The sequence below is a fragment of the Rosa rugosa genome, chromosome 7 (assembly GCF_958449725.1).
Source record: "Rosa rugosa chromosome 7, drRosRugo1.1, whole genome shotgun sequence".
Classification (NCBI taxonomy): Eukaryota; Viridiplantae; Streptophyta; class Magnoliopsida; order Rosales; family Rosaceae; genus Rosa; species Rosa rugosa.
In genome coordinates, this window is record NC_084826.1 from 27,115,880 (window position 1) to 27,129,110 (window position 13,231).

General features: G+C 37.2%; 1 protein-coding gene across 1 annotated transcript; it reads right to left on the reverse strand.

Moving 5' to 3' along the window:
* Positions 1–10,208: 10,208 nt before the first annotated feature.
* Positions 10,209–13,151, reverse strand: LOC133721146 (uncharacterized). The gene is made up of 7 exons (XM_062147680.1): positions 12,810–13,151; positions 12,535–12,714; positions 12,224–12,409; positions 11,755–11,885; positions 11,129–11,297; positions 10,884–11,013; positions 10,209–10,760 (listed from the first exon to the last, which is right to left on the reverse strand). Exons 1-7 carry the CDS (start codon positions 13,062–13,064, stop codon positions 10,474–10,476), a joined length of 1,338 nt encoding a protein of 445 aa, XP_062003664.1. The 5' UTR covers positions 13,065–13,151; the 3' UTR covers positions 10,209–10,473.
* Positions 13,152–13,231: the final 80 nt, after the last annotated feature.

The following is a 13,231-nucleotide window of genomic DNA, read 5'->3' on the forward strand; positions in this document are numbered from 1 at the left end:
AGAGAGCCTCCTTTTGACATGAAGTGGGCTTGCTTGAAGGCCTAATTAGGTCACGAGGTTGATGACTCATCCCTTTTGCTTGTCATTCGTTAAATTTGAACTTGTGGAAATTTGGGTATCAACACAGATTATCTACTGAAATATTGACACGTGTCATTTTTAAAAATAAAATTCACCATATTAACAACACATTCTATCTTAATATGTAATATTGTTCAGAAACATGTAACAAAATAGTAAATACAGAGCCGGCCCTGAGGGCTGCCGTCTCAGGCCACCGGCTCCCGGGGGCCACGGAGGATTTCCTTCTGTATATATGTTTACATATAGAATATATAGTTATTTTGTTTTCAAGTACTTGTTGTGTTGCTTCGCTTCAGCGGAAGTCAGATTAATTTGCAACCTCTCCATCCAAGGTTCGAATCCTGATTCCCTCTTTCACTTTTGTTTTATATTTTTCAATCAGTTGAGTCAATTCCTTGGGCCCAGTTTCAACCTTCTTCTCCCTTTCACCTTTTTTTTTAATTCAATTTAATCATTGAAGTCAATTTTCATTGGTTCTAGCCATCAAAAAAAACTTATATTAACTATTTTTGTATTTCATAAATTTATGTATGAATAAATATGCATAATTTTTTTTGTTATTAATTCTATATTTACTTTTATCCAAAACATATGATTTTGTAATGTTATTTGCCGCGATATATATATATGAGGCCACATTTTAATTCTCCGCCTCAGGCCGTTAGAATCTCAGGACCGGCCCTGAATAAATACATCTAGTAGAACTAAAATTACGACTTATAACCACACTTATTGTGGTTATTGTAATTAAGTGGTCAAAGATGTAAATATCATAGTTGGACAACTTTTATCAAATGGAGAACCTCCTTACAATACTGAATACTTACATATCTTTTGGTCTAATATTAATTTTACCATGTTCACAACACAAATGTTGTCGGAATTGTAAAATGGTTGATAATCTTGTAAATGATATATTTTTTGAAGTAATTATTACAAATAGAACAAAAATTACCACTTTTACATCAATTGTTGGGGGTTGTGGTAAAATGTATGGTCATTGTAGTAATCATTTCATTAATGATAAAAACATAAAGATTTACCACTCTAACAACAAATTTGTTGTCACACTTATTAAATTGTCCATAAACTAGTACATTAGTTTAGGTGGTGTAATTACTACAAATAGAACATTACCGTTTTTACATCAATTGACGTGGATTGTGGTAAAATGCATGGTCATTGAAGTAATTATTTCATTAATAATAAAAACATAAAGATTTACCACTCTGACAACAAATTTGTTGTCACACTTGTTAAATTGTCCATAAACTAGTACATAGGTTGTAGATGGAGTAATTACTACAATTTGAACAAAAACTATCGTTTTTATATCAATTATTGTAGTTTGTGGTAAATTACATTGACTGAAAGTAACTACAACTTTGATGATGGATATTACACAATATATTACTTTAATTACGCAAGGATGAACTTCTGTACACCAATGAGAACATGTGTGGTTTTATTCAAAATATAATGGTTTACCTATATGATAACACATTGTACGTGGTAACATTTGTAAATTAGTTCAAAAAAGAAGTAATAACAAGTTCTACGTGAGGTAGTTACTACATCTAAAACAAAGATTATCTATTTTTACATTAATTGTTGTGGTTGTCGTAAAATGCATGTAAAAATAATTATATTTGGTTAAGAAAACTACTAATGATATAACTAATTAGTAATAAAGACTATTTAACTAATACTAATTCCGTGAGCCTAGGTCAGAAGGTTTTTTTTTTTAATAAGGAAAAAATGAAATTGTCAATTGTCAATTGTGTAATTTTCAATTGATAATGAAACATTAATTAGTCAATGATAAAATTAATTTTTTTGAAAGAAAGAAGCTACTGATTTTATTGCAACACCTATGTCAATAGGTTACAATCATGATGTAGTACATCCCTAATACAATTAGGAGCTTGGCGATACCAGGCTTGTTTCCGATCAGATTTGAATCCAAGGTTGGCTAGTCGATGTGCTACTTGGTTACATGTTCGTGGAGCAAAAGTAATCCTGACTTGCGGCAGGTTGTGTAGGGTTGTACATATATCATCAACAATACTACCAAACTCAAAGAGGGCAACACCCTCATGTGTGATCTCTTGTACTGCTGCAAGACAATCAGTTTCTATAGTAGCATGCGTGAGCTGCAAATGTTGAATGAAATCCAGCCCCGCCCTGATAGCTAAAAGCTCCACTTGCTTGGCTGAAGAAACAAACTGAATAGGATGTGCAAAAGCTGCAACAAATTGACCTTTATAGTCTCTGATCACACCACCAAGACCCCCTTGAGTTAGAGTAGGCAAGAATGCTCTATCAACATTAATTTTTTACTTCCCCATGTTGTGCAGGCTGCCAACTAGCTTTAGTCTTTGGTTGAGGTGCAATAGGAGAAGTTCTAGCCTGTTTATACTCATCTAACCATGTCATAAATTAAGCTTAGGAAAAGAGCAGAAGCAGGTTTCGAAGTGTTCTCCCATAAACATTTCGTTTATGTTCTTCCATAAGGACCAGATGCCCATGAGAAGTCTTTCAAACACCTCCTTCTTGAGATGTATCGCTCGTTCAAGCATCCATTCTTTAAACACCATATTGGGGAGAATAGAATTTGGAAGATGAGAAGATAAGATGGAGAAGAACTCAACAGCAACAGGACACTTGCAAAAAAGATGCACACTGTCTTCCATTCTATGCTTACAAAGCAAACAACTCAAGTCACCTTCATAGCCCTTGGTGAGAAGACGTTCCCTTGTGGGCAATATATTTTGACATGCTCTCCACACACATATTTGCACTTTCCCCGGCACTTTGGCTCCCCATAGTCTTTTCCACAGTTCTTGAAAGGGATCACCGGTTGATGTAGTAGTTAAAGCATTCCCAAGAACATGAGCCCTAGCCACCCAATATGCTGATTTCACTGTGAAGATGCCTTTCTTTTCTGGTTGCCAATACTGCTTGTCACATGTGCTTCTTCTGCTTAAGGGAATAACAAGGATGCGTGTAGCCACATCAGTAGGGAAAATCGTATGAACTGATGTGGGAATCCAGGAACGATCATGCTCATTTATCAAGTCTGCCACCTTATCCAATCATCGTTCCAGATGCTTACTAGTTGACCATCACCTATTTTCCATTTGACTCCTGCTTTTAGCACTGGTCTGCCCTCAATAATGCTTCTCCATGAAAATGAAGGTGTCACACCTAGCTCAGCGTCCCAGAAAGAACAATTGGGAAAGTACTTGGCTTTAAAGAGCTGAGCAACTAGAGACTGAGGGTTGGAAATAATTCTCCACCCTTGTTTAGCAAGCATGGCCAAATTGTAAGCATAAATGTTCTTAAATCCCATACCTCCTTCTTGTTTAGTAAGGCATAACTTTTCCCAACTTCTCCAGTGGATTTTCTTTTTCGTATCAGAGTCCCCCCAGAAAAAAGAGGCACAAAGTTTATGAATATCATCACATAGACCTTTAGGTAATAGGTAACAATTCATAGCATAGAGTGGCATTGTTTGTGCAACTGCTTTGATAAGAATTGTTTTACCTGCACTGTTAAGAATCTTGGACTTCCAATTCACTAATTTCTTCCTCAGCTTTTCATGTATGTATTGGAACTTTGCAGTTTTGGATTTTCAACCCTTAAAGGAAGGCCTAGGTATTTGTCATGCTCATCAACTTTCGTCACTGCTAGAATGGATGCCAACTCATGTTGTAAAGTGTCTGGTACATTTCTACTAAACACCACACTACTTTTCTGGAAATTAATCTTTTGACCTGATGCTTGCTCATAGACATTGAGAATCTGTCTAATCGTCTGACATTCTTTTACAGTTGCAGCTCCAAAGAGAAAACTGTCATCTGCAAAAAACAAGTGGTGTAGAGTAGGAGCCCCTGGACACATTTTCAGACCCTGAAGTGCACCTGCTTCCACAACTTGAGACAAGAGGGCAGAGAGACCCTCTGCACAAAGAATAAACAAATACGGTGACAATGGATCACCTTGTCTGATACCTATTGTTGGTGTGATCACTTCAGTTGGTTCTCCATTAACCAAGATAGCATAAGTGACAGACTTGACACAACTCATCACCATTTGAATCCACTGTGGATGAAATCCCAATTTTGTTAACATGGTCTGCAAAAAAGTCCATTCCAGACGATCATAGGCCTTTGAGATATCCAATTTGAGAGAAAAGAAACCCTCCTCTTGAGTCCTCAATTTATACATAAAATGAGCAACTTCTGTTGCAACAAGTGTGTTTTCAGATATCAGCCTTCCTGGGACGTAAGCACTTTGTAGTGGAGAGATGATTTCAGCAGGGAGCCACCTTTTCAGTCTGTTGGCTATGACCTTTGAGCAAATTCTATAAATTACATTGCACAAAGCTATAGGTCTAAAGTGGGAGGCTTCTGTGGGAGTTTTAATTTTCGGAATAAGGCAGATGTGTGTGAAGTTGGAAGCTTCCCAAATGTCACCTGCTTCTAGAAAATTTATGATTGCCACACAAACATCCATACCAACAATATCCCAATATTTTTGAAAGAAGAAAGGAGACATACCATCCGGTCCTGGGCTTTTTGAAGGATGCATCTGAAAAAGAGCTCTTTTTATTTCATCATGTGTGTACGGTAGTAGGAGGTCCGAGTTCATGTGTTGCATAACCTTCATTGGGGTGACACAAAAGACCTCAGAGAGGGCAGCATCGTCAATGCCATCTGTAGTAAAGACTCCCTTGTAGTACTCTAGAATCATTCTTCTAATTTCAGTTGGTTCATTCTGCCATAGGCCTGCTTCATTGACTAAACCCTTAATTGAGTTTCTGCTTTTTCTGTTTGAAGCTTTTCGATGAAAGAAGGCAGAGTTCCTATCACCATCTTTTAACCAAACAGCTCGAGAACGTTGTCTCCAATATTTTTCCTGTTGGGAGAGAATCTGACTATGCTTGACATGCAACAAGCACTGCTCTTCATATTGGTTTGAAGAGAAGGGTTGCTTCATAATATCTTCAAGCTTCTCTCGAATTACACGCAGCTCTACCTTTTGCTTCTCAAATTCTGTGGTATGCCAGTGTAATAGTTGTGTACCGGTGTTAGAAATTTTCTATCCAATTTGATGCAGCATGTTGCCGGTTGTAGGGGCTGACCAGTTCTTTTGAATGATGGCATTGCATTGCTCGTTGCCATGCCACATTTCTTCAAACCTAAATCTCCTGCTGGCTTTCCTGAAACGATGTTGCTCAGATCACACTTCGACAAGGATGGGGCAATGATCGGACTCATTTGGTGGCAGTGTGATTGTGATTGTCCTGCTGTAAGGGTAAGACTCCCTCCATTGAATTGATTGAAAACTTCTGTCAAGACGTTCTTTGGTAAACTTATTGGACCAAGTATACCTACTGCCACTAAACCCCATGTCAACGAGGCCACAATCCACCATCGTTTGTCTAAATGAAGCCATGGGTACAGCAGCTCGTGGTATTCCACCGGACTTGTCTGACTGACACATGATTTCATTGAAATCAATCACCTGCCATGAGCCAAGGCAGATCACATCGTTCAGCCGCTAGGGTTAGAATTAAATCCCATGTTCTAGTGCGTTCTCCACGTGCAGCAAAGCCATAAATTCCTGTGAAACGATACGAAGCATGGCTTCCTTGTTCACAGACCTCAACATCAATGTGGTGAGAAGATTTTGTGCGCAGATCAACATGAATCTCATTGCTTCAGAGTAAAGCTAGACCTTGGGATCCCTCTTCGTGTGTGTAACATATATTTCCAACAAAGCCAAGTCGGCTTGTGATAGAGTCTATGCAAGACGACTGCGCAAGGGTTTCAGCCAAAAAAATTAGATTTGGTTTCTTCAACGGGACCAAGTCGATGAGGGCTCGTTGTGTCTCATTGCAGACTATGCCTCTGCAATTCCAGATCAATATGTTTCCCTGTAGCATGGCTACAGAATGAATTATGCTGCAAGATTGATTGGTGGCGTCACACAAACCCTAGCGGTGCTTGGTGGCCTTAGGTTTTATGATTTTGTCAATGATAAAATTAATTAGTAATAAAGACTATTTAACTAATAATAATTCGGTGAGCCTAGGTTAGAAGGTTTTTTAATTTTTTTTTTTAAAGAAAAAAAACGTAATTGTCAATTGTCAATTGATAATCAAACATTAATTGGCTAAGGGTTAAATAAGTTACCAAAAGGTGGGTGTACTAGAGACTTTTTGGGATTGTATTCTTCTAGAATAGGGTTTTCATGAGGTTCTAAGGAACGATTCTTTCTGTCTACCCCATATGGGTGTTTTGTTTTTGTACTGCTTGCTGAACTTAATGAAATGGCTGACCTATTTCGATCAAAAAAGTTACCAAATTTTAAATATTTTGGACCATTGGATATATTACTAATCCAATGGTCCAAAATATTTAACAAAATGAGTGCATGGCAAACACTAGGGTACCTAAGAAAATTCCATCTTTTAAATCTGTCTTGCTTTTTTTTTTTTTTTTTTTTTTTTTTTCTGATTCACTCTTGCTTGTGGATAGTGTCTCCGTGCCTCCAAGATGACAATTGACTAGCTCCATTAGAACATTGATATATTCATATTGGCGTTGCCCTATAGGGAATCCCTATGCACAATTATAGGGATCATATATATGAAGAGAGATAATTAACTTCAAAATCTGTGAATCTGTGATTTAGTTTTCTTTGGTTGATGAGTGGATCATGATGATCATTCACAAAAGTTTGTCGAAGTCTGCGTTGAGTCTTGCACTTCGATCAAGCAAATAGATTAGGGTAATGATCCAGAGCCTTCTGTCATAACACAGTTCCTCGAAATAAGGCAATTAGGTTATGCATGGACTAGCTGCACTAGCAAGGTTTTCAGCAAGAGGCTGGCCCTAGCTTCTTCAAGATGAATGTTTTGCAGAACATGGCATTCCTACATTACTGCTTGATCATTATGAGGCTGAACTGTCAGAGGCCACGATAGAAAGAAGGGAGCTATTTAATATTATGAGGCTAACTAATGCTCAACTCCTGAGTTTGATCCTTATCGCAACGTTTCGGACTTAGGGGGGTGTATTGTATTTGAATTTGTGCAGACTTTTTTTAAATGACAGACTTTTTTAAAAGTCCACAGACTCTTTAAAAAGTTGATAGACTGTTATGGATTTCTTAAAACCATTGATTCTAGCAACAGATTTTTATTGATTCATGAAAATCTATATACTTTATTATGAATGACTTCTATAGATTTCCTAGGATGTACAAAAAAAAAAAAAAAAACAAATGCAGCCCAAATACAAAACAAAATAATAACTTGTTGTCTCTTTAATGCTCCAGTATCTTCTAATAGAAATTGACTCAAATAAATGATTGTCTGTCTAGAGAGTTTGTTCTCATTCCTAATCTCCCAACAACATAAATATACAATATAGATCACTTGATGTTTATGGTTAATTATTCTCATCAATTTTGTTTTCGCCGATTAACATATATTGTAGCAATATTGGTCAATGTCTTGATCTATAATCAATCAATTGAAATTCAATTGTTCAACCTTTTTTTGAACCATAATATAAATTCAAATTAATGAGAATAATTAATTAATAAGATAAAATTTAGTATGGTTCAAGGTCTTAGGGTTAGACCACAATATTTGAGTTTAGGGTTTCATAAATCATTTTTATTGCTATTAGAGTTCGAAGTATCACAATTGAAAAAAAAAAAAAATCACATTCAACAACTACAATGAACATGTTGGGTATCAAAAAATGTTGATATCATAAAAGATTAGAGAAAAGACAAAAAATTAAGAAAGAGAGATGATGAAGGACAAACTTCTTCGTGCGTAGAGAGAAGAACTTTGATAGATCTTTTTTTTTTTTGAAGAGGAAACTTTGATAGACTTCAAAGATTTGGTATGTATAGTTAACACTACAAAGTCCATGATTATCCATGATTTTCTAATTCCATAAGTATGAATGATATTTTGAATGCCTCTGTATTTTTATTCATTTTTAAAAGTCCTAATTGAATACCCCTAGATTTTTGTGGAATTCAGGAAGTCTTTAAAAATCCTAATTAAATACCTCAAGACTTTCATGAACTGTTAAAAGTCTATATTGAATACACCCAGACTTTTAAATTCCATAGATTTATTTAAAAGTTCCACTAATTTCATATACAATACACCCCCCTTAATTGACTGGAACTTTGATACGGGCCTGCCATGCCCGAAGGGGACTTCTTGGAGTAGTTAAATAAACTGCTGTGGAGAAATGATTGACAGACTTCTTGTTAAGATTACAGTATATGAATTCACTAAATCAAATTAATCAAATCAAAGAACTAAAATACATATGATCACGATTATAAATAATTTGAAGAAAAGGGTTGGAAACATTTGGCATTTTGGCATGAGAAAAAAAAAAAGAGACATGACAGTTGTTATCCTGAAGCCGTAGACGCCTGCCTTCGCCTCCCCTCGGCAGTGTCAATCTTCAGCTCAATGCAGTTTTCTGGATCACTGGTGAGAGCATTGTGGTTTTTAACAGTGTAGGTGTTGAGCATTAGCATTTTGGTTGTCATCATGATTACTAGAAGATTTGGGGATCAATTACTAGTTTTGGGGCTATGGAGTATCATCAGGATCATTCACTGCAGCCAAGTTTCTCTTACTTTGGTTATCCCTTCGGATTTTCAGACCATAAATTGATGATGATCACTAGCACTCATTCAACCACAATCCAACAGCCATTTTGGTCAGACGGCCGCTGCAATACGATCTATAAGTGTATTACCAAGTTGATTGCTAATTATAGGATCAAAGGCGATTGATTATTTTTGTAATGAAGCCTTTATCATGAATCCATGATCCCAAAAGCCTTGCTCTTCTTACATCGGTTCATGAGTTCTCACTTTTCCAAGACCTAGAAGCTGCCTTGCTAGACGCGCCTGAACCCTTTTCACTCACCTTCTTTAATTCTCCAAAGATATTAATCGAGGTCTTAGTTCTTGCCCAAAATGGTCCTCCAAACCTGTTCCAGATTTCCCTCGTTTCCATGTTATACTAGGGAGTCATGGACTCATGGTGCTTGAATGGTTTGCCACAAATCTTGTTCTGTAGATAATAGCCAATACTCTTGGTATGATGGATGAAACGTAGGATCCCGTCAGAAGATCAAGAACAGGATAGTTTCGTTTCTGTCAGTTCAATCCGAAGTCTTGTTGATCAGATAGATACATAAAACATTAAACATGATTATGTTTCTTGCTTGCAAGGTTCGAGAGACTGGCGTGGGAAATAAATCTAGAAAGAAGTGAAATTTTATGGGAATACAGTAAAAGTAATCCGAGAAAATTAGAAAGAGATTTTGAACTGTTGCAAGATTTTTCGAGAAACAAACGATCAAACGAATCAGTACTAAATCAAGATATTGCGAAAGCAGAGAAATTGGCATGGGATGCAACAGTATTACTCGAGCACAAATTTCTTAAGGAATTTCTTAAGTTGAGACTCAAACAAAACTTTCACAGACTCGAACACTCGTGGGTACTCTATATATTTGGGCAGACCGCAGACAGATTGCTGGGGCTTCTCTTTTCTGGCTCAGCTTTTTCTTTAAACCGGAGCTCCATTGTCAGTTCTTCTGGGCAACTTTTGTGCAGCAGTCTGAGATGGTTGGAATTACGTGAACAATCACTCTAATTGTCACTCACTCCATTTTTAATATTCCTTCGGCTAAGCTCATCTTTCCTTGTCCTTGTTGTTTTCCATTGTTTCATAGATCAATTACATTCATCCATTTGTACACCCCAGATGAAACTTACAGATTACATCATTCGTATTTTTTCATCTAACTAATGACAACAAAGAGAGAGGGAAAGAGACAACCACATCACACAGGGTGAAAGACGAGAATATTTACGATCCAATGTTATACAAAACAAACTTTTTGCCTACAAATATTCAGCATGAGCTACTAACATTCCAAGTTTTCTGTACATACAAAGAACTTCAGCTATTCATTAGAAACAATGACTGAGCAAGAATTAAAATCATTCTTTTGAAACCAGAATGAGAATGAAGCTGGTTTCCACCAAGGGTAGATTATAACTTGCAGAACATTTGCAGAAGTGTCATCATGACACCTGCCTGAGAATTGCTAGAAACATTACTTGATTCAATAACTAATCTAGAGGTGAATAAATCTCATTTCTCAATTTTCAATAAACAAAACTAATTTTGTCAACAATTTTGGAAATGGTTGGACTACGTGTTTACATATGTACAAACCCTATGAAACTAGTAATGTGAATTGATTATATTCACCACATTAGCAATATGATTATAAATTGATTCTGGTATCCAGAATATGTTAGTTAGGCAGTTGCAAGCTCAGGACCTTTTGTTTTGTTGTTTCTTGCTGTCGAGGCAGTGCTGTGAACTGCTGGTATCCTTGCTTGACCACCATCCACGAGCTTGAGATTTGATAAAGAATCTATCAATGCTTCAGCAGATTCTGAAATGTCTGTTTCTACTGCATTATTAATCTCGGTTTCCTGGATTGGTTCGTGATCGTTTTCAAGTCCAATATCCAGTTCTAGTTTCTTGAACTCCTCTTCGATATTTTCTTCATCATCCGTAACTGAGTACAGGGGGGTTGATTCTGCAAAATCCAAAGACACTCAAATTGGATATAATAACAAAAAGCCTTTCCTCCATGATAATACTGCAACCCACCAATTCAAAAAGATCTTTACTTTAAATTTTCTGTTGAATAAGAAATTACCTATAACATTTTCTAATTGCTTTAATGTATCAATGCTCTCCTCAATTTCTTGTAGGCTATCTTCGACTTCTTCCATACTAATCCTATTTTCCTTTATAGCTTTAGCTCCAATTTGGATGGCTTCAGAAACCTGACAACAAGTCAAAATGAATGTCTTACTAAAGAGTTACATGGTCAAAAACACTTCGATTGCTTCCTATATTTAGAAGCTAATCTAAAAAGATTCTCTTTCCTCCTAAAATTACCTTCTTTGTCAATTCAGCATTTGCGATAAAATCAAGCACTTCCACCACTCTGTTCAAGAAGTTTGCACATTTTTCTCTACTCGCATTCGCCAACTTCAACTCCCTTGCATGCCTCAGAGCCACTTTCTTGTTTCCGGAATGCAAACAAGCTAATGCTGATTTTCTTAACCTGTACATAGATACAATCACCCCCCATCAGGAAAACATACTTCTTTGGAACCATAGTGTCCTTTATCCCACATAAAAAGTTAAAAACACATATTTAATTAAGAAGGCATACAGGATAAGCTCTATAAGAGTCCTACATGGTTGGACCCAGTATAACTATGACCAACCAATAGCCTCTGGTTATCCTATGGGGACCAATGTCAATGCATTTTTTCAACAAGCCAGCTACAGGCCTGATATCCAAAATGGGTCGTGCAAATTTCATGTCAACCCTGCGGCCAAAGTTAGTACAGTAACTGTTCACATATGCCTTTATAACTATCCATGTCTTAAACTAGCATCTATGTCATTGTCTAACACTGATGGAGAGCATTCTTAAGATATGTAAGCCTATGGTCTTTGATTCTAAACCAAGAAATTCCAGCATATAAGGAAGTTTAAGAGTGAGAAGTAGTTACGTTTCACAGCGGCGGTCAATTACATCAAGTTGCTGTTGAAGTCTCTCTCTAGTCCAATTCAAGTGCAAAACATCACGATCTAAACTTGAAACACTAGGAACAGAAGATGCTGAAATGGAAACTTTCACGCCCTGAAAAAAGAAAATAGAACGCATCAATACTACAAAAATTAAGTTCAACGTCTAAAACTTACAAGGTCATTTAGAAAAATGATTGCAGTAGAATCATTCATGTACTTCATTTGCAACACTATTTGCTAACTGTGTGTTGATGCATTTCCTTTCAGCTATTGCATTAACTTTCATCGCATTGGCAGAGAATGAATCATAAGTCTGAGAGATCCAAGTCAGTCTCATTTCCAAACTCAAACAAAGCAAATCCATTGTACGATTATGAACAATGACAATCAAGCAGAGATGCGAAAGATGCAGGGTTCCATTAATACCGCATAAGTATAAGAAGTATGTACCTCGAATAAGTCTCCCCTGTTGGGGAACGAGAGATACCGCGCCTTCCCTTGCGCAGACAGGTGAGACAAGATTGCAGAACCTTCAAAGGGTCCTCCACACAAGTCCCGGAACCTCTTCATGGTGACAATGCACCAAGAATTCCAATGGCATTCCGACAAACCTTCCACAATTTGAACAGCTTTATCCTACACCACCACATAACCCAACATAAAAAAAATAATAAAAAAAAAAACCAAATTCAAAACACTAGCACCGCAGTAACTAATTATCACTCAACAGTTAAAAAAAAAAAAAAACAAGAATCACATGCCTTGAGAAGTGGGGTAAGAACGAGACGATCATGGGACACGAGAAGCTGAGGAGTTGGGGTTGATGAAGCAAGGCCGAGCACGGAGCTGGTGACTCTTCGGAAAATCTGGGAGAGACGACCCGAAGTGGGGTCCGCAACATCCACAGTGGGCACAATTTCACCTTCATTGTACATCACAAACTGGAATAAACAAACCGCAGTCAATTTAGGGTTTTGGGAAAAATTTACAAATTCAAGAAGAAGAAGAAGAAGATGAGTGAGTGAGTGTGGGTTACCAAAACGTCGTCGAGGCATAAGGGAGTGAGTCCTCCTCGATTGAACCAATGGGTCTTTAGGTGAGAGGGTTGAATGATGAAGAGGCCTAATTGCCGAGCGATGGTGAGAATCAAGTTTCTCCAGAAGAGGTAAATGGGTTCCCAATCGGATCGTTGGCCACTGAAGGCTTTGAATCGGGCTCTGCAAACCAATTCGTCATCCCAATCTTGTACTTCCTTCCTGATCAACTCTCTCACTTTCTCGCTCTCTTCCATTTTTCCGTTTCTGCTTTTGCTGAAACCCAACTACTTCTCAGAATTCAAACAAAACCCCATAAAAACCACCGGAATACGTCGTCGTTTCAAACATTTCCTTTGCTGATAGAGAGAGCCAAATAGGCAAATACGCACTCTTAGAATTTAATGGCACGTTTACTTACCTG

What these genes read in the sequence shown, in the direction of transcription:
- LOC133721146 (XM_062147680.1), bottom strand. Translation starts at nt 13,064, where the DNA reads ATGGAAGAGAGCGAGAAAGTGAGAGAGTTGATCAGGAAGGAAGTACAA. An exon ending in TTCTTACCCCACTTCTCAAG is followed by an intron (nt 12,410 to 12,534) that starts GCATGTGATTCT and finishes GTGGTGGTGTAG; the next exon opens with GATAAAGCTGTTCAAATTGT. An exon ending in GCAATTAGAAAATGTTATAG is followed by an intron (nt 10,761 to 10,883) that starts GTAATTTCTTAT and finishes TGGATTTTGCAG; the next exon opens with AATCAACCCCCCTGTACTCA.